Source organism: Hydra vulgaris, chromosome 04 (assembly GCF_038396675.1).
Source record: "Hydra vulgaris chromosome 04, alternate assembly HydraT2T_AEP".
NCBI lineage: Eukaryota > Metazoa > Cnidaria > Hydrozoa > Anthoathecata > Hydridae > Hydra > Hydra vulgaris.
Window position 1 is genome coordinate 3427919 of NC_088923.1, and position 27082 is coordinate 3455000.

Consider the following 27082-nt stretch of genomic DNA (forward strand, 5'->3'; position numbering starts at 1 on the left):
TGTTTTATTTGGTACGTCCAAGGACGTCTATTTTAAACGGCCGAACGGACCATTTGGGCTAGGAGTTTAACGGAGCAGGGCGTCTAAAATTGGGCATTTAGACAGAAAATAATTTCTAAATATTAGTCACATTATAATTAATATTTCCAAAAAATCAAATGCATTAGTTGCAAATTATTGTTAAAAATGCCGAGAAGCTTATATTTATGCAGAAATAAGGTACCTTTAAATACAGGAATATTAACAATAAGCGTTTTAGTCATTTTAAACAAAAACTGATGCATTTTTTGATTCTAATCAATCAGCAAAAAATTATAGAAAAATTGTACTAATCTGGCACAATTATTCAGATTTGTATAAAAAGTTAATCATCAGAATTTCACACAGTTATTGTAAATAAAACTTTGACTAAAAAGTATTCTTATACAGCATCTTTTTATAGCAAAAATTTTAATGAAAATGTGAAAACTTATTTATAGTAAATATTAAAATGTTTAGATTTATTTTGTTTTTTAAAAAAATAAAAATCTGTAAATGAAAATTTTAATATTGTACTATTGGTATTTAAAATAAAAAAATAAAAAAATTAACGGAGTATCACTGTATAAAGTCTTTGAATATAACCTTAACCATATAAACTTATTCCGTCAATTGATAAACTCTTTAGTTGATGGAATATTTATACTTCAACTTCGTGATCTTTTTCTTCAGTCGATATAATGCGAGAAGGTTGTAAATTGTAATAAGTATTCCTTTCATTGATATTTAAACTAACAAAAGAATCACCTCCAGACAATATTTTATCAAAAGACACGCGTAACTCTGTAAAAGTTGGTCTTTGTAAAGGATCTTCATTCCAACAGAGTAACATAATGTTATATCTAAATTTAAAAACTCGATTTGTAAAATAACTAAAAACTAAAAAAAAAAAAAAAAACTTTCTGGAAGTACTAAGACTAAAAGAAAGACATAACAAATAAAATTGCGAAACATTTTTAACAAATGCGATGAATTTCTTGCATGGATCCAAAAATACCTTTTATTCAAGAAAAGTTAAGCATTTAATTAGCACGTTGCTATTTATAAATATAGAAATATAAAACTTTTTGATATTTTTATATCTATGAATAGCAACGTTGAGTTGAATTTTTAATCGTGCTTTTTGTTCTCAATTTGTTCTTCCTCCACGATCCTTGGATCATAACTTCCGGCCAAGAGCTGCAATTAATCAGAAATTCTTGTGAAACCTCTCAAACAATTAGTATAATTTATTACAGCTGAAGCAACACCCAAGTGTAGTATCTTTTGAGTAACAAAAATGTTTTTTGAAAACTTTTTCCAGATTATCTGGTTGAAAGCTTGATTACATTTCTTTCATTTTCATTTCTTTCGTTTTATTGACATAATAAAACTTTTTTTAAGACGTTTTTCTCTCTGTTTAATAACTATTGTCAAAACTTTGCTTTATGACTCTGGTTTAAAAATTTAATCAATTATAAAGAATCAGAAAATAAATAATTATTTAAAACATTCATAAAAATTGGAATTTTTTTGATAACCATCTTAAAAATAAATTAACCAAAATAAATAAAAAAATTGTGAAGCAAAGCTTTCAAACACGCAAAAAGGAAAAAAAAAAAAATAAGGTTAAATGTAAAACACTTAAATTACATTTCTAAAGAGCAATTTTCTGGTCGATCCATTCTGTAACCAGATTTCAAAAGAGTTAAAAGTTCATTGTTGGTAATAGTAGGATACGGTGTTCCTCCTGTGAATAACAAAGTTAATAATAAATAAAAACTTATAGAAACATTAAAACTAATAAATTTAGCAAATCAAATTGCAACTATTTCACTTACCTAATGTAACAATTTCGAATAAAACAACACCGTACGACCACCTGTAACATTAAAATTAATATTAAACGTTAAATTTTAAAAATAGTTAAAGAAAATTAGTAACATATAGGTTTAAAAATAAATAAATAAATAAATTACACATCGCTGTACGAAGTGAACGTTAGGTCGAATATTGCTTCAATTGACATCCACTTAACTGGTAAACGACGAGATTTTTTACAAGTGTATGCATCATCATTAGCTTTACGAGTCAATCCAAAATCAGATATTTTAAGATTTTTATTGGCGCCAACCAATATATTTCGTGCGGCGAGGTCTCGATGAATCAACTTGATAGATGCAAGATATTCCTTAATATGAGACAAATACAATTAGAACCAGTTGAAAGAAAAACTAAAAACAAAAAAAAAAAACTTCAAAAAAAAAAACAACAAACAAATTAAATCATATACCATTCCCGATGCTACTTGCCAAGCAAAATATAACAAATCTTTAGACGTTAATGATTCCATTTCAGCAAGGGGAATTCCATTCGTCGTTTTTTTTATTGCCTTTTAAAAAGTGTTTAAATTAATAGTTTTTCAAATCAAAATACTGAATAAAATTATAGGTACTGAAACAAAAATCTCACGAACTTTTTGATATTCTGAGTTAAAAACAAAACTAACAGCCGGTTCTAATTTCTTCTTACAGACCTAAGTATAAAGTACATTTAATATGTTAAATAAAATGTTAGATACAAAGTTTAACTTGTTTAATTAAATAAATAACAAAAATCGAATAAAAATACATTCAATGTTAATTTTCTTGATTTACAAACCATTTTTTAGGATTATGGTAACAACATCAGTTTTTGCTATGTCTAATAAGATCTGTCCAACAACATCTGTAAATACACTGAGGTATAATAACATCTGTCTAACAAAATCTGAAATTTCATTAATGTCTTATAACATTTTTGTAAAAAGTATACGATTACTACAGATGTAGTTATATCTTTTCAATTATCTAAGAATAACAATATCTGTGCAACTACATCTGGGGATTTTACAGATATAATTACATCTTTTCAATTATATTCAAAATAACTACAAGGTTTTATGAAATTATTAATTTATAATGCATTATTTTATCCAGATGCAGTTACACATATGGCTTTTTCCAGATGTAGTTATATCTAGAAAAAATTATTAAATGATAATGCATTAATTAAACAAGGTATAGTTTCATATTTGGTTTTTTTCAGACGTAGTTACATCTGGAAAAAAAAAAATTAAATATAAATGCATTATTTTACCCAGAGGTAGTTACATATAAAATTTTTTTTTAGATGATATTGCATCTGGAGGAAATTCTTCCAGATGTCATTGGACTTGGAGAAAAATTACCAGATGTAGTTACATCTTTCTAAAGATATTGTTAGAGGTCATTAAATTTCTAGATGATATTAGACAGATGTTGTTGAAGTAAAAAAAAAATACAGATAATCTCGGACAAAAGTGAACAGATGATCTTAGACTACTCTACAGATGTTGTTGGACTGATAAAGTAATCTTTTGCCATTTTTAAAATATTGTGTAAAAGTAAAAAAAAAGGACAAAAACAAAAAACTAATTTTTTGTAAAATTTAAAATTTAAAATTTATTCGTGTAATATTACACGATGAAATACTTCTTGTGTTTAGTAATACAAAAAACTAGTTTATTATAATGTTTTATTACTTTTTAACTTATTATTTTATACTTTGTTTTCAAAAAATCAATAAACAAAATATTCAATTACGCCCATTTTATGGATGCAAATAAATATTTGGTTTATAGTCTAGTCAAATTAGGGTCCGACCTTGACAAAATTTTGATAAAAATGAATTTGGTATCATTCGAAGCGTAATTTTATCTACTTTAACATATCCAAAATCCATCAAAATCCATTTTGGGCAAAAAAAGTTATGATTATTTTAGCTCACCTCACTTTTTTTCAAATTTATTGAAAATACAAAAAAAAACGTTGTGTATACTGTCAATAAGTTGTAATAACCTATTATAAAGTAGCTTAGTCTTTATGAAATTTTGCGCAAATATAGCCTAATGTGTAAAAATTTAAAAAAATGAAATGTGCTTCAGAAATCATGTTCTTAAATGCTGATGTCAGCAGTTTTTTACATTTTTTATTTAGGCTAATACTTATACTATATTAAAACACCTTTACTTAAAAATATACTAAATAAATAGTTGAAATTGAGACTGAAATAGAAAAACTTATTTATGAGTATGACTATTTTAACAAACAAGCATTTTTGAAATATTTTCTTTCAAATAAATATAATTTTAACTACTTTTGAATAATTTTTCGGGTTTAAATATTAGTGCTTTTCACACTCGACTAATATAATTAGATATAAAATCAAAAGTCAAACATTTTTTGAAAAATGTTTCCATCTCTATCTTCACTACTTTCGTATTCATTTTCACTGTCATCTATATTGATGTTATTTTTTGGTGCATTTGTGCACTCCAAACCTTGGCACTGTCCGCAGGCTGTCATGCAATTTATTCCATGACAGCCTGCGGTTTCCTCATTAATCCATCTTTGAAGAGAGATGTAGGCTCCAGTGTTAATTCATATTCGAAGCAGTCAGTCAAATCTTCAACCCTCTCAATTAGCATGATTAGTCTTTGGAACAAAATATTAGGATCTACGTTGACTGCATTGCCATTATCTTTAACAGATGGCATCAACTTGGCAAGTGTTTTGACCTGCTTTGAACGCTTGATAATTGCTTGATTGATTGCAATATTATTTTTATCACATGGGCATAATAAATAATATAAATTTTTATCAAATGGGCATAATAATTGGTGTAAATTATTAAACTCACAATAGCTCAAATAATAGTTGCTGAAAATTCCCCTAACGATCTGATAAGTAGTTCAAATATAAAATGCCAAAACTTATTGAACTTTTAAAAATCATTGATAACAAATCTGAAGAAAATCCTGAAGTTTCACATAAATCATTAACCAAAAAAAAAATAAAACTGCCTTGTTCAACTGCCTCAACTGTAATTATATAATACAAGGAAGAGTTATCATGTCTAGACTATGTGAGGAAATGTTACCAAGAAGTTTTAATATGTCATACAATATAAATTCACATGTTGCCTTACATTCAGTACAGATTTAGCTATGCTTGAACAATGATGGAGAGGTATAAAGTTAAAAAAGTCTAGGTGGTGCTTAAATATCAGTCTAGAATTTTAACAGACAGATTTGGGACATCAAGCTAATTGAGAAAAAATGGAATGCATGCACTATAAAATTTACATATGTTTTCTACAGAACCTAATATGCTCCATTAAGAAAAAGACTTTAAATGTTTACAGTTATTTTATATCTTGTAAAATTGTTTTTTGATAAACGAGCTTGCTATGAAACAAAACTTTCCTGATCAAGTAACTTAGTAAAATTTCAACTCCCTGGCAAGTAATAAGGTTTTGAAGTACATGCTTTACATAGATTAACTCATGGTCAAGATAAATAGTTCATCAAATAATATAGTAAATATTACTTCAAAATATTTTATTAATTTTTTTAATCTATTAGTTATATTTTGTTGTATTTGTACAGTTGTATTTACTTTCCTTAAAACATAAATGATGTAACTCTTTCAGAATAAAAACGTTAATTAATATTCATAAAAATTTGTCTATATATTAAACTTTGTATATCATCTTTAAATCATAAATATTAAAAGTGTATCAGTAAGTGTAATATATCTATGATAATGAATGAACTTATATATGATAATGAATGAACTGATATGATAATGAATATGATATGATATGATAATGATATGATAATGAATATGATATGATAATATGATAATGATATGATATTGATATGATATGATAACGAATGAACTATGATAATGAATGAACTGCTACTGGTAACATGTAACCCAGTACAATCTGCTTCATGTCCTGCTGCCTTGTAGGATACGCCTTTGCAGGCAAAGGCTAGGAGATGCCAACTCCGATTTAAAACACCCCCTGCCTCAGGGCTCATGGTTGAGTAAAGGCTAGAGATGGTGTCTCGATAAAAATACTCATCTTGGGCAGATGTTAAATGCACCCAGCTACTGTCTTGTAGAGGCAAAGACTTAAGGGGTAAACAGATTCTATCTGTTGACCAGCTTTGCTCCCCTTCTTCATCTATTAGGCTAGCGCAGATGTATTTTTAATACATTGTTTCCAGCTCTAAAACTCAGTTTTATGGTTCTGAGGCCGGCTGGTAGTCAGGTTTCCCAAACTCTGTGGTGGCTCTCAGAGAGGCTGATTCCATCAACAGCTAAAAAAATCAAAGTATTAAAAGTGCTATGTTGCGCATGCATGGTGTCCCTGTATGTACTTTTGGTGTGCATTGCGGAGGCCACATTTGGAGCCCTTTGTTACGGCTTAGGGTTTATTAGTAGTAATGAGGCAATTGTTTGGGCTATTAAACGGTGTTTTGAGTACTATCTATGCATTGAGTCAAGTTCTTCAATCTAATTTAAAAATGAATAAAGTACCAAAAACTATAAAACACAAAAAACCAGGTCATGAAATCTCCTATCTCATCTCAAAAATTAGGCTCTCATGACTTCTGGAGAATCTTTAATAACATCAATAATAAGGGCAAATCTATAATTCCACCTCTCTTGTATGATTCAGACTTTGTCATCTCACCTAAAGACAAAGCAGAATTGTTTGCTAAAAACTTTTCAACAATATCATCTCTTGATTCCACTAGTTGCGTTCTACCTGATAATTCCAACAAACAGGTTGATCCATTGCTTGACATTCGTATCATTCCAGCTTCTGTATCTAAAGTGATTTCCTGCCTAGACTCTTCTACAGCTTGTGGCCCGGACAACATACCTGCTATTGTCTTGCAGAAGTGTTCTCCGAAGCTGTCATCTATACTCTAAAAACAATTCAACAAGTGCTTATCAGAGTCTTGTTTTTCAGCCTGCTGGAAAGCGGCATCTGTTATCCCTATTTTCACAAATTCTGGAGAGCGATCTGATTCGTCTAACTACCGTCCCATAAGTCTTCTTCCTATCATAAGCAAGGTTTTTGAATCTTTAATTAACAAACATTTAATTTCTTATCTTAAATCTAATAACTTACTTTCTGACCATCAATATGGATTTCAATCTTCTCGTTCTACAGCTGATTTGCTAACAGTAACAACTGACAGATTTTATTATGCATTAGATGAAGGTGGAAAGGTTAAGGCCATCGCACTTGACATCTCAAAAGCTTTTGATAAAGTTTGGCATGCTGGTCTTCTCCATAAGCTTTCTTCTTATGGTGTATCTGGCAACATCCTAAAGATCATTGAATCCTTCCTTTCCAATCGTAGCATAAAAGTTGTCCTCGATGGACAACACTCTTCTTCTTATTCTGTAACTTCAGGGTTTCCTCAAGGTTCTATCCTTGGCCCTATGCTCTTTTTAATTTACATTAACGATCTTCCAGATATTCTCACATCTAAGGTGGCATTGTTTGCTGATGATACTACCATTTATTCTTGTCTTGATAAGAAACCAACACCTTCTGATTGCTTGGAGGGAGCATTTGAGCTTGAAAAAGATCTCACTTCTGCTACAGCATGGGGCTCGCAGTGGGTGGTGAACTTTAATTCAGATAAAACTAAATTTTTTTCAGCCAATCGTTATCGCAATAATTTAGATCTTCCTATATTTATGAACGGTGATGTACTCGATGAGTCATCTACTCTTCATCTTCTAGGATTAACTCTTACTTCCAATCTTTCTTGGAAACCATACATCAAATCAGTTGCAAAATTAGCATCTGCTAAGGTTCCATCTCTTTATTGAGTTCGTCACTTTCTTACTTCGGATTCTATTCTCTATCTCTATAAATCTCAAATCCAGCCTTGTATGGAATACTGTTGCCATATCTGGGGCGGATCTTTTAATGATGCTCTTTCTCTTTTAGACAAGGTGCAAAAACGCATTGTAAACATATTTGGACCTGCTCTTGCAGCCAACCTCCAACCATTATCCCATCGTCGTAATGTTGCTTCTCTTTCTCTTTTCTACAAATACTATAATTGGCACTGCTCTAAAGAGCTAGCGTCTCTTGTGCCATCTACTAAAAATTTGTTCTCGTGTTACTCGTCATTCAATTAAGTGCCTTTTTATGTGATTGTTTTTAAGTGCTCCAAAAACGCTTATTTGTCTAGTTTTTCCTCGAACATCAGTTCTTTGGAATTCGCTTCCTTCATCTTGCTTTCCTGATTCATATAATTTGCAATCTTTTAAGTCGTCTGTCAATCGCTATCTTGCTCTACAATCTTCATCTTTTCTCTTTCAGTAACTTTCAACTTTAATTAGTGGCTGCTTGCAGCCTTGTTGGAAGCGAAGATGTTTAAAAAAACAAAACAAAAAAAACAAAAAAAATAAATATAGTTGATAAACTTATAGATTTTATTATGACATGTCGCTATCAACATATCACAGTATTGTAGCTATCCATACTTCTTCAATATATCATTAGAGATATATCGCAGCATGGCAATAAAATCTAAAAGCCAGCAATCTTTCATAAAAATATATTTTTTTAAACTATAAATTAATTGTATTTTCATATATATATATATATATATATATATATATATATATATATATATATATATATATATATATATATATATATATATATATATCAGGGTGGGCAGCCACTTGGTACAATTAAATTTCCTGACTTTTTTCTAATTTTTCATATTTTTCCCTGACGCAGTTATATTTTTAAGTGTGAATTTTTAATTTTTTAACTCTCCCTTGTGAATACTTTCCAGTTTAATACTAAAGATATTATGAAGAAAAAACTAATTTAAAAGTTATATATTACACATTACAAATATATTTTTAATTTTTTCTATATTGTTGTATTAAATAAGTCACATGCAATTTAATTTGTTGTATTATATAAGTCACATGCAATTTAAGCTTCAGACTTTTCTAAATTATTACTATGAAGTGAAGTAAGCGTTTTACTATTATTTTAAAATGGAAATTAAAACACTGATGCAGATTAAGCTTCAAAATTTATAAAAATAACAACAAAGAGTTTAATAATAAAACAAACATAAAATAATACAATAGTATAAAATAAATATACATATGCCAATATTCAAATTTTGAACGATTGGCCCCATTCGCCTAATATTCTTAAAATGTGAAAATTTTAATGCAAATAAATAAATTTTCTTGAAAAGCAAAGATATCAGCTAGTTTTAACCTGTTCATTCCATTTTGTGTGATAGCATTTTTAATTCTAGTTCAATCTCACGTATATTGTTCTGATGATGATGATTTAGCTTTTTTTTTTTAGCATTTAATTCATTAATTTTCTGCAAAGCTAATTTTTTATCAATACAGTTTTTTCTACTTGCAACTTTTCTCCTCTTTTTCATTTGAATGAACCTTTGTAGTGTATTAAACATGACTTTAGATAATTGATTTTGTTATTTACATATTGAAAACTCCACCAGCAAGGTGAAATCCATCATATACTTATCTTTGAGCAACCACAGAACTCTCATGCAAATTTTCAACAAGAACATCTGAATTGATAGAAAACCCACTTTTAAATTGTACATTATTATGTGACAATGTAAAGACAATTCTGGTGACTTCAAATAATTCTTTAAAATTCTGTCTTATAAAGGGAGTTAAAAAAACATCCAACCTATCCTTATAAACATTGTAATATGTAAACTCTAATCTATGGTTGCTTTTTGCAAGATCACATAAATCTTGATACTTATTATTGACCTTATCAGCTATTGTAGCATTAATCCATTTAGGATTGTAAGTAAATCAGTCATTTTATTTTTTCCTGAGTTGAAATTAGAACATATAATGATGGGGTTCAAAGCTGAGTCAGCTTGAAAGTTTATATTTTAAAAGACTTCTTTCTCTCAGTTTACCAACAACTCCAATGTAAAACTGAATACAATCACTTTAAAACTTTAACTTCTGACATTCACATTTATTTTACTAAGTAGTTGGGATTACTTACCAAGTAGTTATGACTAATTTTTAATTTTTTTTGGTGACACTTGTGCAAGGTTAAGTCTATTTTCATTAGCTTTATAATAGATTTTATTCCCTCCAATACATCTTTTTAAATAAAGTTCTACATGAGATCTCATCTTTTCAAATTCTTGATATAAGAATGGTGCTAATGGAGAATTAGACTAAAATAGTCTCAAGAATGGCTCTGCAACTGAAGCTAAATATTGAAAATAAGCAATTTTAAAAGGCATCAGAAGATCATTGACAGTATCAGTAACAGTAAAACAGTATAACACATTTACAGTATAATTATTAGGTAGTTTAGACTGCATAACATACAACTTCACATTATCATAAATATCTAAAGCTCATTGACATACAGATACATTTTCAACCCATCTTGTTGAACAAAATTTCTGAGGAAACTTATCACTTCCACAAATTGTTTAATAATCTACCCTACAAGCAGGACTATCATGAAAAAGTTTATAAAAACTTTTTCTTTCTGCTTACACTACACATACCCTTTGTTTTATCATAAGCTAACTTTATGAGGGATGATATTCAAGATTGATCCAATCATTATCAAAGTAAGTTATTTTGGACATTTTTGATACTTCTTTAATATTTACCTGAAAAATTTATGTTGATCATTGTATTAACATAGTTAAATAAAATCATATGTTTAAATAGATTTACGTATTTCAAAGATATCTTTAGCTAATCATATTTTATTTTTCCATGCAATTTTAAAATGTTTAGCAAAATGAATATAAGTTTTTCATTTGATTAATGGTTGTGTGGTAACTTGTAAAAAACATTTTAAAAAATTTTGATAAAATTTTTTTTTTCATGACTCGTGAAAAAAACTAGTGAAAATCCCTGACTTTTCCCTGATTTTACTGACTCGAAAAAATTTCCTTAACTTTTCCCTGATTTCCAATTGCCTGGCCGCCCTTTATATGTTGTATATGGAATGATTAAAAAAAAAAGATTATTCAAGTTGTTTTGATTTCTTTTTTTCCCGTACAAAAAGTTTGATTTAACTGAAGAAACTTGCTACGAGAAGATGAAAAAATGGTTTGACTTAACGAAGTTCAAGTTATCTGAGGTTTAAATTAACCGGAGAATTTTAATAGTAACTAGTTAGACAATTTCAAGGGATTAAATGAAACAGTTTGAGATGACAAAAGTTTGAGCTAACCGATATTTTGCCTATGGAGAATTAACAGTATAAGATAACAAGTTTTAAACAACATTTATTTAAATATCATAGCTTTGTAACATTCACAGCAAAAATATCAAGATAATAAAAAAAAGATATTTCTAAACGTAAAAAAAAAAGTTTGGGTGATATAAATGTGGTGCTTCATAATAATAACATGCAGTGTGCTTAACTTAGTTTATAAAGCTGAGTTTGAGACTATATATGTAAATAAGGTAATAGTATAATAATTTTAGCTAGCTAATTGCTAGATTGAAATTCCTGTTTTTATTGTTAGGAATCAAATTGCTGTTGTTATAGTTACAAATCAAATTGCTGCCTTTATTGTTATGAATATCACTAGCTAGCCGATTTCCCGCCGGGTAATAGTATATATACACTGAATGACAAAATGGAAAAGCACCAATGAAAAATTTGAAAAAATCTAGTTCTGCCCAAAAATTTAAAAAACAATTTTAATGTTATATGATGGCGCTTGGACCATACAAAAATAAGAATGATTAAAATATGATATTTTAATGGATAAATTTATGACTCTTTTACAAAAAATGTTTTGTTTACAAACTGTAGTAGTTGCATTAATATTTGCTGTGGGCAACTTATTTTTATTAGACGCAAACATCAAAGATTCTTGTTTTACTATAAACTGTTGTGAACTGTCAAAAAATTTGTTTTAGGTTTTTTTTATTATGTATAAAATTACAAATTAACTTATAATGGATCATGCTGCACAATTAAATCTAGATGAGCTAAAAGTGCCCTCTAACTTAGCAAAAACGGGTCACTCTATTACTTACATAGCTAGTGCCTCTAACCATGATATGGTTAGAGTCTTGGACTTAGCTGAACTATGATTAGAAACTAGGTTAATAATCCTTGAACATTTTAAATAAAAAAAAGGTTCCGCAAGTCCATCAACACTAGGTGACCAAGCTAAGCAAAATTTGTTGAGACAAGCCGCAAATTATTCAATAACAGCACATCAAATTGTCAAAAGCAGCAAAAACCATCATCGACAACAACACACATAAACAACTGATCAACTTTTGAAAAGAACCGTGTTCAATGAAAAAAATATTTGCAATGATAAGTATTTTCTGACAATAAAACAAATTTATCTTGATGACCTGGATAGATGGAACTATTAACTTTTTAACTGTACTACTGGTTCTTTACACGATTTGTGTAAAGAACCAGTAGTACAGCAACAGCCCCAGATGGGTGGTGGTGGTGTCTTACATACCTGTGTAAGAGAATGTCAACTCTTATACACAGGTATGTGGAAGAGGACTGCCAAAAACATATGATTGAGTACAGGAGGGGGGTGAAATAGTTTTGTTATAAAGGTCTCCCCTTGTGCCGAGAAAAGTTGTGTTCATATCATAAATAAGCATTAGAAAATAAGTTAAAATTTAATTAAACTTTTCAAAACAAATTATTAAATGAGATAATAACAAAAACAATTGTTTTTTCTGTTAAAAAAACATCTGGTTTCAATAATGTTTTTGCTCACCACAGAGTTTTTTAAACTCAGTTCAGTTTGACAAAATCAGATTGGGTTTTTCCCTTCTTATTTAGTCTGCGGTGGTTATAAAACGCGTTCGCTGAAGCATGTTTGTTCAATGTATCATTAGGTGTTTGAGTTAAAATAAACTAGCATAATAAAAATAGTAATTAGGCGAAGCAAACTTAAAAATAAAAAAGATGAATATTTTTCTTAGAAAATAAGTAATCAATTTTTATATATACAACACTAAGTACATATAATCCAAATTATATAATACAACGATTTTCTGAATTTTTTAAAAATCTTTATTTTTTAAAATAAATTCAGGTAACCGTTTTAAAAATGATCTTGTACATATTTTTAACTTATGTTTATAATAATTTATATTTCTAATTCAAGAAACCGTTTTTAAATTGGTTAATATATATTTTTTAGATATATATAAAAATGATGTTAAAAACTTGAATTTTATATTTTCATTTAACTGCCAAAGAGGAAACCCCTGCATTTTTAACTTGATTTAAGTTTTTTGAAAGAATTTTTTTATTGACATCAAATATAAGCGCATTACTCAGGCTGGATTTAAAAATAAATTAATCAAAGAGCCAGAACTTTCCTTTGCAAGAAACAAAATGGCGTTAAAAATTAGGAAGTTTTTTGTTAATACCTCATTTATAATACATCAATCAATAATTTGTTTCAGAAAGTTTAATTAACTTTAAACTTATTTTCTTATGCTTATCTATGATATCCACTCAACTTGTCTTGGCGTTTAGGAATCCCTTTAAAGACAGCTAATGTTTATGCGATTTGATCTCTAACACAAGCTGAGTACAAGGGGTAAGGGGATCCTAAATCAGTAGTTTAACTTATGAACGACCCCTTGGTGTGTAATTGGGTTTCATAGTGTATCAGAAATTTGTTGATGAAAAAAATAAAGACTAGGCTAAAGACTATTAATTGCACAAGAACTTTTACAACGTGAAGCATCTGTCATTTATTCATAACAACATGAAGCATATGTCATTGGTTGTGAAAATTTTTTTTTCAGAAAGGTAATGCTAAAGTTCAATCAGCTAAGATAGTAAAGAATTATTTTAACAGTGTAGTTAAAACTTTAAAATGGTCAGCTAGATTTGATTGTAATTGGGAACGTTTAGGGACAGCTGTCATGTATAGTGTTTGAAGGTAGTAACAGTTTAATTCACTTGTTGACTTAAAATCATTAATCACATCTGAATGGGGTGCAATTGACAAAAGTACCCACAATTGAGACGTCTTTTTTTATAAAAGAAACTTTATATAAACTTTTTTCAAAAATGTCATAATTTTATTGTACTGAAAAAACAGGGTTTTTTTTGAAAAAAAAATTGAAGTACATTGATTTTTTAATGTAAACTTTGTTGAATGTGGGTTAATGTTGTCAAATTATCATTAAGTTATTGCTGATTAATTTATCATTTAATTTTTTGCTTACCATTACATAACTAAAAATTAAAAAATTAAAGATTAAATATATATATATATATATATATATATATATATATATATATATATATATATATATATATATATATATATATATGTATATATATATATATATATATAATAGCAATAAAGTTTAACTAAAAAAGGTTCTATTTCTTAAAAATGGTTTGTTCAAATTGTACCACTTTTATATAAAAATTTTGCACCAGAAGCCTTTCACAGTAGTGCTATTATACAAAAAAACTTTCTATTAAAAATTTGTATTTTTGTTAAAAGGAAGTTAGGTTTATGTTGCTAAGAGTTACTGTTGTTTTGTGTCTTTTTAAATAGGAAGTGTTAATTAAAAGAATCATGTTTTTGCTTGTGTAAATGATTTTTATAATATAATAAATTCTTTTAGTTATTCTATAATATAAAAAGCTTGATAAATGGTTGCATAGTTTTATTATTTTTTCTTTGGCAATCATAAACATGGTTGCCAATTTGTCAGTTGATTGGCCAATTCTGCAACTGCTTATGTGGCTATTTTTCTAATTTCTTTAACAGTTTATTTTTTCAGTTTATGTCAATTGACCATTACATACACTTTAGATATTAGATCACATTTTTACTGTTAAAGGGTACATGGCTTTTTATCTTCTAAGTAGCAGGCCTTGTTGAGAAGGGTAACGCAGCTCACATTTTGCTTGAGAAAAGACAATTTGCCTACGCATTCAGCAGTTTTGCGTTATGCAAAAACTTTTATTTCTTAAAATATTTAAATTGTCTTTTATATATCGTTTATGTGACGTTTATTCAGAAGAAATAAAGTCGTAAGTAAAAACATTTAACCGCATTTGTAAACTAATAGATCTTTTGTTAAAGAAACAGCTTGTTTAATAATTTTTTTGTTGTTAAAAATTAGTTAAAGAAAATATGGTGGTTTAAGTTTCGTCTTAAGGAACTAAATATATAAATTCCTTTTAAATATATAAATTTTTTTTTTTGTCATAATAGTTTAAAAAATGCATGATTTATTTTGATGTAAATATTTTAATAATAAGAAATCTTATTTTAAGTTTATTGTCAATTCAATAACGTAAAGTTTTAACGATGTTCGTTTAATTTATGAAAATAAACTATGATCACGAATATGTTATCGGTAACTGATAAAACTCTTTATTGTTTAAAAACACAATTAAAAAGAGTTCACAAAATAAATAAGAAAAAATTTATTAACAGTTAATAAAATAACCCAAAACCATCTGTAATATTATAGGAAAATAAACAAAAATTTTGCTACGTTTTATGAAAAAAATATTTTTTTTAAAAGAAAATTTAGTTCATATTTGAAAAAATGATAAAAATGATTTTTCAAATAAGAACTAAGATTTTATTTGTAACTTTTGTTATAAGAAAAAAAAAACTGCCTGTATGATTTTTAGCGTGTTAATAAAATAACTTTAATTTTACAATGCGTACTTGAAAATACGCTAGTGACGCAATATAACTTCTAACAATACAAAATATATTTGCTGAGTTTTGTTCATCACGCAGCAAAATCTTGTAACAAGGCCTGAAGTAGGGTTATTAGATGTTACTAAGCTTTCTAATTCTTGTAAAATAAATTAATATTTAAACAATCTTTTAAAGTTTTATAACTTTTAAAATTTAAAAAAATTAATTTATGTAATAATAATTTCATTAGTTTTGATTGAAAATTAGTTTTTAAAATAAAATATAATTTAAATTCTATAAACTTTAAAAATATAAAGCTGTTCATATCTATATACATATTCAATATCTTACTTTGGTGCGATGATTTCGTAGGAATTGCAACAAATCTCCTTCTTCCATAAGTTCAACAATTAAACATAAAAATTTATTGATTTTAGAGCAACCAATCATATTGACAATATTTTTATGATATCCAATTTCTTTCATTATATTTATTTCTTTAATAAAATCATTTAATTCTGATTGAGTTGCACCTTCTACATTTACAAAAAAAAAAAAAAAATTAAAAAAAAAAAATCCAAATAAATAACATATTTACAAACATTATTATCTATTGTAGGTTTATTAAATATATCAACCCCAAAAATAAGATAAAAAATAAAGTGTTATTCTATATATGACAATAACACAGCAATGTCCAAATTTTTTCCAAGCATCTTCTCTTTAAATTATGCAAATTTAAAATTTCTTTGAAAATAATTTAAAGTTTTATCATTTATTTCATTTCAATAAAGATTGCAATAATTTAGTCTATATTAAATTTAAAAATATAGTATTAAAAATGCAAATCAAACTGTAATTGCATAGAATAGGGTTATATGATAAATAAAATATTTATGTATGTAATATTTCATAGTATGTACTAGGGTTATAACTAATTTTTCAATTTTAAAGCCTGGAATAAAAAAGAACAAGATCGATGTAAAAATGATGTTTTAATAGCTTAAGCTACCTAATCGTTCAAAAACCTATTGCACTCATTTCTATATGATCTAAAATGCATAATTACATTGAATAAAAAAAAGAGAATTGACAAATAACTAAATTAATTAATGAACTAAAAAATTTGATTTGCAATTCAAAATGGTTTTACCTAAAAGCATACAAATGTTTCTAGTAGTATAAAAGGCAGATTCTAGGCCAAAAATATTTATGACTATTTTACAACCATAAATTATGCTATAGTACAAAAAAATTATTGTTATATTAAAACCATAATTTCTAAGCCAAAATAAAAAATATAAAAACTATATAAAGATAAAATAATGATAGTATAACAATTATAATCTATAATAAATATATATTACAATAATATTTACAACACAACCATAATTTCTGAGCCAAAAATCCTTATAAAAAAAAATTTTAATTTTTTTATTTTTTTCTTAATTCTTATAAAAAAATTATTTTATAATAATTTTGTAACTTTAAATCAATTTTTTTAAATTAAGCATAATAGTAAAATTGTCCTATTAAACCATAAAAACTTCCAAATTGTCCAACATGTTCATCCCCACACTTTAATGAAACTATTAATCTTCTTCCATCAGCAACACTAGACATAGAATCGGATTGACTATAATTTACAGACTTATCAATTCTTTATTGTCAGCCCATGAGTTGAACGTATCAGGGTACCCATACCACTTTACTAATGATTTGTTTTTATGTTTACAAACAATTTTTTCAATCCTAAATATTTTTTGATTAATTCTTTGCATTTTCTGTTCACAAAAAGTACTATGTATTTCTTCACCATTATTGTCAGTTATTTTATACGTTGGTGGATCTGTGAACTGAATCTGTGACACAGTAAAAACCTCCTTAGTCCATCTTGGTGTGCATCCTTTTTCAAACGTTACGTTCTTTTTAGTTATCCTAACTCTACCACTAATTGAAAACTTTGGTTTATCAGGCTCTGATCGTACCTTTCAATTTAGATTCAACCAAACAATATTCTCATTCTTTTTATCACTAGCTGCAACTGGTGCCATTTTAATTAAAGAATGCCTTGTGTTGTTGTATTTATTTACCATTTCATCTAAAACGTTGATAAATTTTCTAGCAGAATTAGCTAAAAAGTATTCAAACATTTTCTCTTTCATTGTTTTATTCCAATATTCAACTACACAACTTTTTTCTTCATTTTCAGTTGAATATAACTAAACACCCAAGGCTTTAACATGCTTATTATAAAATTTTAAGCCTTTATTAACCCATATTTTATTACACCTTTTTTCTTTAAAGATTTTATTTTTGCATCAGCAACATAAACTCTAGTTTTACTCTTCAATGGAACGATCCATTCGTATTTTGAAAAAATGTCTATCACAATTAATAAGTATTTTATACTGCCATTGAATTTAGAAAAAGATTGCATGTCAATTAAATCAACAGCCCATATTTCATCGATTCCATTTACAATAACATTTCTTTTTCTGAAATGTTTTACAACCGGTTTATGAAGTTTGTTTGGAAGTTTGTCAGCCCATTTTAATTCTTTATCCTTGCCTTTTTTACAGATCGTTAGTAGTTTTTTTGAATACCCAATCCAAACTTTGCTTTAGTTGATATAATAGGCTTTATAAAACCTCGTTCAATTCTTTCACGTATTGTTGAACTTTTTATAGTATCCATTTCTTTGAGCATAATTGTATCAGCTTTATTTCTTTTTGCTGTATCTGTAAAGTATTTATATGCTCAATCATGATGGTAAGCTGCATTATCAACTTTATCTACAGGTTTACTCCAATCTTTATATGCACCAGTAGAAGTTAATTGTTCATCTAAATTAGTACCAAGACCTGCAAAATTCATACCAGGTAAATGCATTTCACCTGGGAACTTTGACCATGGTAGTTTTATTTTACTTGTTGCTGAATTAATTGAACTAAATCACCTCCTGTTTTTGCTGATACAAATTTAGTTTTTGTTTTTCAACAAATAGCGCAAGTTCCACGTAGCATATTTTTTTTGTTTTTACTCGTGACGCTTTGCGGCTTTAGTGTATTTGTTTTGTTTTTGCATTTAACACAGTACATTTTGGACATTATGAATTTATCATGGAATGTAAAAATGGACATTATGGATTTATCATGGAATGTAAATAACAATAAGAGAAATAATAATAAGTTGTTACCTAAAAGTATAAGAGGAATTATTGTTGGAAAGTCAGGTTGCGGAAAAACTACTTTATTATTGAATTTACTTTTAAGACCTGGTTGGTTAGACTATAATAATTTACAAATTTTTGGAAAATCTCTTTTTCAACCAGAATACAAAATATTAAAAGATCTTTTGAAAAAAAATTGCAAAAAGAAGTTATTCTTGAACTATTTAAGTTACAAGACAAAATAGAAATTAAATTTGAATCTTGTGTTTAAAATTGAAGACATTTCAAAAAATTTAAATGAGAAAACAGGTATGGATTGCAATATTTTTGAAAAATTTAGGGATGTACCAGATCCTGAAGATCTTGATACTCATAAAAATAATTTGATGATTTTTGATGATTTACAATTAACAAAGCAAAATAAGTGTGAAAAATATTGTATAAGAAGAAGGCATAGTAATGTAAATTGTTTCTATCTTGCACAAAATTATTTTGTTACCTTGGCAAACTATACAAGAAAATACAAATCTTATTTGCTTATTTCGACAAGATTCAAAGAACTTGAATCATATTTATAAAGATCATGTTTCAAGTGATATGACAAAAGTCGACTTTTTAAGATTTTGTAATGACGCATGGTCAGAGCCTCATGGATTTTTCTAAAAGATTAGATAATTTTTATATACTAATATGTGAATTAAAAATTTTTTTTTTTAAAAAACAAAATTAAAAAAACAAAATTACAAATAAAAATGTTTTTCTTGTATATATAAAAACAAAATGTCTTACAATATATTACCATGAATCAACTAATATAGGAAACATATTAAGTGTAAATAGTATACGTGTTACAAGTGATATAATAGAGTCATCTTAATATAATTACTACAGAAAACGTTTAACATTTCACGCTTAACGTCATTTCATTAGTTACTAGGCTTTGAAAAAGCGCGTTCTCAAAATGCATGCGGTCATTGGAGAAAGATCTCTTAAGTTTACAGTGGTAATGGGTGCAGAAGTTTGCATTAACTGAAAATATGAGAGTACAAGATGGGAAGGTGAATTTTCCAAATGGCTACTAAAACTTGGGAATGGAACAATACCTGTCAAAGAGGAGGATCCATTTAAAGGATGCATAGAAATACCAACCAGTGCATTATTAGAGAAAATGAATCGATTGTTGAAAAGATTTTTGGAGATGCTGAACAAAATGGTTATTCTAAACCCGTGATTTTAACACCAACTAATGTTGATTCATTATTAATCAATGAAGAAGTGCTTGAATGTCTGCCGGGTGAGCTCAAAATTTATTTAAGTGCTGATCAAATTGAGACTGATGACCTTAATAAAAGAAATAACTTTCCTATTTAGTTTTTGAAAAGCTTAACTCCTTCAGGTATGCCACCTCATTGCTTAAATTAAAAATTGGTTGTGTAATTATGCTACTTAGAAATTTAGATCTCAAAGCTGGGTTATGCAATTGTACTGGAATGAAAGTTTGTGCTCTTCAAAATAATTATATTAATGCAGAGGTTTTGACAGGTGTTTCTGGTGGTAAATGGGTTTTTGTTCTCCGAATTTAGTTGGCTCCATCAGATTCTAATTTACCTTTTGTTCTGAAACGTCGTCAGCTTCCTGTCAGATTGACTTATTCAATGACAATTAATAAAAGTCAAGGTCAAACATTTGATAGATTTGGGGTATATCTCAAAAAACCGTGTTTCTCTAATGGTCAACTATATGTTGCATGTTCAAGAACTAGAGCATTTAATAGTTTGTTTTTCAAATTTAACAAACATCTCATTTAAGATATGGTAGGTGAAAAGTGTTACACAAATAATGTTATATTTTCTAATGTTCTTAACTTATAGTCTTTAGATTTTCACTTTTTTTTCACAAAATTTACTGTTTGTAGGTTGTGAGCATATTTTGTATGTACAACTTTATTATTATTTAAATTTTTTTTTCATAGTTTTTGATAAATATATCTGTCATTTAATATTGTTATAAAATGTGTTTATATGTGTCATATAAAATCATATTTGTTTACAATTGTATATATGTTTAAATTATGTTATTTCAATATTTTCAAAGTGGTGTGACTTGGCATTATGTTGAGCAAAATTGATAACTTTGCCAGCCAAACTTATAGAAGAGGTGTGATTTGGTAGCATTTAGTTCCAGGCGTTGTTACTGCTTTAGAGCTAGGTTGTGTTGTCTAGCCTTTTTTAATTATTCTGGAAACACATAATAAAGTCTGTTAATGTTTAGCATAATGTGGATGAAAGAATATGCAACCTTGATCTTCAAATCTAGAGTGCTTTAATGTCTTAAATTTGAAGTAATTGAATAACTAATATTGAATATAAAAATAAATATACTTTTATGTATTTATATGTTTAGCAAAAAGATAAATATAATTAAATCTAAGTTTGTTTTTTAATTTTGCTTTTCATATTTTAATTTGGTTTGTTATTTTCACTGGATCTGAGGATCAAGGGTGCAAATATGCTATTGTTATGTGTTATTATTGTGATGTTTTGTGTTGATAGACAGCTTGGCTTACCTTTCTGTTGGTGTCTATTGTTAAAAATTAATAATAGGTAGTTTCATTATTATAACTTACTGCTTTTATTTATTTACTAAAAGCCAAGACAACATTTTGCTAAAAATGCATTTTAAATCTAATTTGATTTTTTTTTTTAGTATTGTTAATATTTTTGTACTTCGAAACAGATTTTATAGTTACATTTTCGATAAATGTTTTTATTAACTGCAATATGTCAAAATAGGTTACTATCAATAAGTAAATCAATTTTCAGTTTTTATGTGGTGTTTTTTTTTTGTAATTATGACATCATAATTCCATTTTTTTTTTTAGATTTACGATTGACGCATTTATATGATTTATAAAAAAACAACCTGATTTTCTTTTATTGTAAACTTTTGTTAGGTAAAATGATATAAAAATATGCAATTAATTCAATTTTTTTAAATATTTCCTCTATTTTATGCCTAATAATTTGGTTTTACCTAACATAGGGGATCTTTTTAAACGAGGATGGTAACTAAAAACAAACTAAAAACCTTTAAAAACATGGAAAATATTGTAGGTTTGCGCATTTGTCAAATATCCAGTTACTTAAATTTTATAGCATGTTTAAATAATTAATTAGCTTAGTTTACATTTGCAACACTTTTGAGGAAAGAAAGAAAAAATTCTTATATACTACAATAGGAACATTTTCGTTCAGCATACCTTTAATGCACATTTTTGGATTCTGTGATGATGACAACAAAATAATTTATGGATTTAAACACACACTAACTCTAGTAAGAAAAAGTGATAATGATGCAATTTTTAGACTTGCTGCTGCAGCTTTAGGAAAAGTTAGTTTTGATAAAACATCATTATTTATACCACAAGTGATCCAATTAGATGTAGAAAGGATTAATCTTTTTAAAACTTCTGAATCAAAAGTGACACTTCCAGTAAGTTTTTGCGATCGGAAGGGTGATACTATATCTGTTCCACAATCTACTACATTTTCTAGGAGATTGAGCGTAAAGACATCTCCTGAAAAACCAAGATACATCATTTTTGGATTCCAAACAAATAAAGATGGAGATGAAGAACTTAATCCTTAAATATTTGATCATTGTGACTTAAAAAATATGTACATTATGCATTAACACCAGAAAAAATTACAGATCCAAAATATGGAAGATTAGGGACAACTAGAAATAATCCAGTGTCTATTACAGTTAGCTAATATAGAAACAGGAGAAATTACAATATATACATCATTATATAGTGCTAGTAGAACTATGCATCGATGGAGATATTTTAAATTACGCGATGAAAAAGTCGATAATGGTGTTAAAATTAAGATAATAAAATCTGAAAAAAATGAAGAAACAATCGCAGACATCATTTAAAATCTTTACATCTATAAAAAAATTTTATATATTTATTATAAGAAAATAAAAAAAACCTTATGCATAGAAAATAAAAATATTAAAATGATATAAGAAAAATAAAAGTATACAAAAAAAAATCTTGTTATATAAAATGAAAAACAAAAATGTCAAAGATTTACAACAAATTGCAAAAGAGCGAAAAATTAAATATTATTATAGAATAAGAAAAAGTGATCTCATAAGAGCGTTAGAAGAAACTACATTAGTTGAACAAAGAGCAGTACAAGCTCCATTAGTTGAACAAATAGTATTACAAAATATATTAGATGAATTGATTCCGGATATAGCATCTTCAACAATTTTAACTCCTACACATTTCTTGCAACTAATACATCAATATCTCAAAAAGAATCAAGTAATATATATAACTCTGTTGCAGATTGGATTACGTCTGTTCCTGATACAATTTAAAAAACAGCTCATGAAATGATTGAAGCATTAATATCGAAAGTTGCAAAGTTGTACAATAAATTTGGATTTAAAAAACAAATAGAACTTAAATTAACACAATCATCTATTAAGAATGTTACAAAACAATTTACAGATGCAGGCGAAAAAGGTTATGATGCTTTATCATTTATGAATCTTGTAAAAAATAGAGCTGTTAAAATATTAAATGAAAATAGAAAATCAAAAGTTTATGTAGTTCTCTCTTGTGAAATGGAGTGTACTGATATTAAAAAGGAAAAACTAAAATCACAACTGCTCCATTTGCAATGAAGAATCAAGTTGTATTAGAATCAACAGATTTGAATGAATTATATGAAATATCAAAGCTGAGAATTCTAGAAAATTAATCATCATATCAACAGTCAGTGTCAGGTTGGAGGTTTGCTTCTATCACAAAGATGGATATAAATATTATTGAGTATAATCCTATTAAAGCTTAATCATACATTCGACTTGATAAAAATTTCGCTACTAAAAAGGCGATAGTTAATATAGAAAATGAAGATAATGAGTGTTTTAAGTGGTGCATCGCAAGAGTGTTAAATCTAACAGATCATCCTGAAAGAGTAGATAACGAACTTAAAAATCAAGCTGAAAAAATAAATTGGTAAAAAATAGAATTTTTAATATAATCAAACCAAATTACACAATTTGAGAAAAATAAAACAGATATTAGTGTCAATGTATTTGGATGTGAAGATTCAACAATTGAAATTTTACGTGTGTCGAAAAATAATAATCGTAAACATTTAATAGATTTACTATTAATCTGAAATGGTGTTACTAATCATTGTTGTTTAATAAAAAGTTTATGCAGATTACTTTCTTCACAAACATCTAAGAAATGATGGACTATTCACTATTGCAGAAATTGCTTATTAGGATTTAATACTGAAGAATCTTTATATAATCATAAACTGCATTGTGACACACATAATTCAGTACGTATTGAACTTCTAAAACCAAATTCAACAATGCAGTTCAATAATCATAAAAAATCTATGAGAGTCTCGTTTGTAATATATGCCAACTTTGAAAGTTTTGTCAAACCAATTAACACTTGTGAACCAAATCTGAGGGAATTCTTTACTAAGCAATATCAAAGACATATTCCAAGTTCATTCTGTTATTATATTAAATGTTTTGATGAAAGTATTTATCAAAGCAATCTAGCTACATTTACTACAAGTAATGAAACGGATGATGTTGCACAAATTTTTTTTGACAGCTTAGAAGAAGATATGAAGAAAATTTATAACATGATTAAATTTCCAAAAAAAGGGATATCTACTCCTGAAAACAAGAATGATTTTAATGCTACAATATCATGACACATTTGTGGAGAAGATATTGAAAAAGATAAAGTACGTGACCACTAACATTTTCTGGAAAATATAGAGGTGTTGCTCATAAAGATTGTAATGAAATTCCAAAATTCTTTCTAGTTATATTTCACAATTTAACTGGTTATGATTCTCAATTGTTTATAAAGAAATTTTCAGGAGGAAAGTTGAGTTGTATACCAAACAATGAAAAACGTATAGTAGCTTTATTAGAGAAATTAAAGTTGGTGAGTTTATTAGAGATAGTACGAAAGTTGAAACTAAGCGTGAACTCCGTTTCATAGATAGTTATAGATTTATGTCTTCTAATTTAAATAGTTTATCAAAAAATATAACAAAAGATTAATGTAAAAATATCGGAAAGTTATATTCAGGTAAAAAATTAGATTTTTTACTAAAAAAAGGCGTGTACCCATATGATTGGGTTGATTCTATTAATAAATTGTATGAAACACAATAACCACCAATCGTTCTTCTCAAAATTAAATGATGAAAGTATAAGTGATGATGATTACTCACATGCACAAACTGTATGGAATGAGTTTAATTGTAAAACATTAAGAGATTACCATAATTTGTACAATGTTTCAGATGTGCTGTTACTAACTGATTTATTTGAAAATTTTAGAGATGTTTGTATTAATTGTTAAAAATTAGGTCCTGCTTGGTATTATACATCACCAGGATTAGCTTGGGATGCAGCATTAAAAAAAACAAAAATAAAATTAGAATTGCTGAGTTATGATATGATATTGATGATAAAGCAAGGAATAAGAGGTGGAATTAGTATGATATCTATTAGATTAGGAGCTTGTTATATAAAGTATATGGGTGATAAGTATGATCAAAGCAAACAATCAACATATATACAGTATCTAGGTGCTAATAATTTATATGGGTGGGCAATGAGTAAACCACTTCCTACACATGGTCTTAAATGGATGCATGAAAACGAGTTAACAAACTGGAAATCAATTTCCTGTATACTAGAAGTTGATTTAGATTACCCTAAAAATCTACATAATGATCATAATTAACTTGCACCTGATCATTATTTGATCATTATTTATTTGCACCTGAAAGAATAACCATTGAGAATGTTGAAAAATTAGTACCTAATTTGAGTAATAAGAAAAATTATATAGTTCATTATAAAAATCTGAACTTGTATAAAAGATTAGGAATAAAGATTACAAAAATTCATAGAGGTATAAAGTTTGAAGAAAGACCATGGTTGAATGAATACATTGAACTAAGTGGAAAACTAAGAACTAAAGCAACTAATTGTAATAATTATAATTATAATAAATGTAACAAAGGAAAATCATCTTTAATTCCACCTCGCTTGTATGGTTCAGGCTTTGTCACCTCACCTAAAGACAAAGCTGAATTGTTTGCTAAAAACTTTTCATCAATATCATCTCTTAATTCCATTAGTTGCATTCTACCTAAAATTGCCAACAAACAGGTTGATCCAATGCATCCAACCAACAACTATTAGAGTTTGAAGTTACTGGAAGAGAAAAGATGAAGTTTATATATAAAGATAACGATTTGCAAATGACTTAAAATAGTGCAAAATATTGCACTTGAATTATATCAAATTATATGAATCAGGAAAACAAGATGAAACAAGCAAATTCCAAAGAACATATGTTCATGAAAAAAATCTAGACAATCAAGAGTTTTTGGAGCACTTAGGAAGAATCACAGTAAACGGATGAGACTTAATTGAATGATGAGTAACATAAAAATCAATTTAAGTAGATGGCATAAAAGAAGCTAGCTCTTTAGAGTAATGCCCAGTAGAGTATTTATAAAAAAAAAAAAAAGAAGCAAAATTACAACAATGTGATAATGGTTGGAGGTGGGCTGCAAGAGCAGGTCCAATTATGTTTGCAATGCATTTTAGCATATTGTCTAAAAAAAGAAAGAGCATCTTTCAAAGATTAGCACCAGATACAGCAACAAATATCCCCTTCAATCAATCAGAGAGTGTTGGCTTCTTATCAAGATAATAATAAATGGTAGTATCACCAGCAAACAATGAAAGCTTATACATGAGAATTTCTAGGAGATTGTTAATGCAAATTAAAAAGAGTGTGGGGCCGAAGATAGAACTTTCAGGAACCCCTGAAGTTACTGGATATGATGAAGAGTGCTGTCCAGTGAAGACAACTTCTATGCTACAATAGTAAGAATGGATTCAATAATCATAAAGGTGTTACCTGATATAAGTAAAGAAGAAAGCTCATTGAAAAGACCAGCATGCCAAACTTTATAAAATGCTTTAGAAATGTTGGGAGCAATCTCAGCCTTCCACATTTAACTAATGCACAATAAAACCTAACAGTTATTACCATTAACAAATTAGCAGTGGAACGAGATCAAAATCTGTGTTAATGATCAGAAAGTAAGTTAAAAGATTCAAGATTAGTTGTTTGTTAATTAAAGACTCAAAAGCCTTGATGATAATAGGAAAAAAGACTAATGGAATGGTAGTTAGACGAGAGAGATCGTTCTGCAGAGTTTTTG

The 27082-nt window shown here is 27.5% G+C and overlaps 1 protein-coding gene across 2 annotated transcripts in view; it reads right to left on the minus strand.

Annotated features, from left to right (window-relative positions):
• Positions 1 to 533: 533 nt before the first annotated feature.
• LOC136079519 (uncharacterized) overlaps positions 534 to 27082 on the minus strand; it is a 226572-nt gene continuing 200023 nt past the window's right edge. For both annotated transcript variants that reach the window (XM_065795263.1, XM_065795264.1), the window contains 7 exons: positions 15953 to 16137; positions 2495 to 2554; positions 2312 to 2410; positions 1998 to 2209; positions 1860 to 1900; positions 1672 to 1768; positions 534 to 881 (listed from right to left, as the gene is read on the minus strand). In XM_065795263.1, coding sequence (XP_065651335.1) covers positions 680 to 881; positions 1672 to 1768; positions 1860 to 1900; positions 1998 to 2209; positions 2312 to 2410; positions 2495 to 2554; positions 15953 to 16137 — 896 coding nt within the window. In that variant the 3' untranslated portion in view covers positions 534 to 679. The remainder of the gene's footprint in view (positions 882 to 1671; positions 1769 to 1859; positions 1901 to 1997; positions 2210 to 2311; positions 2411 to 2494; positions 2555 to 15952; positions 16138 to 27082) is intronic.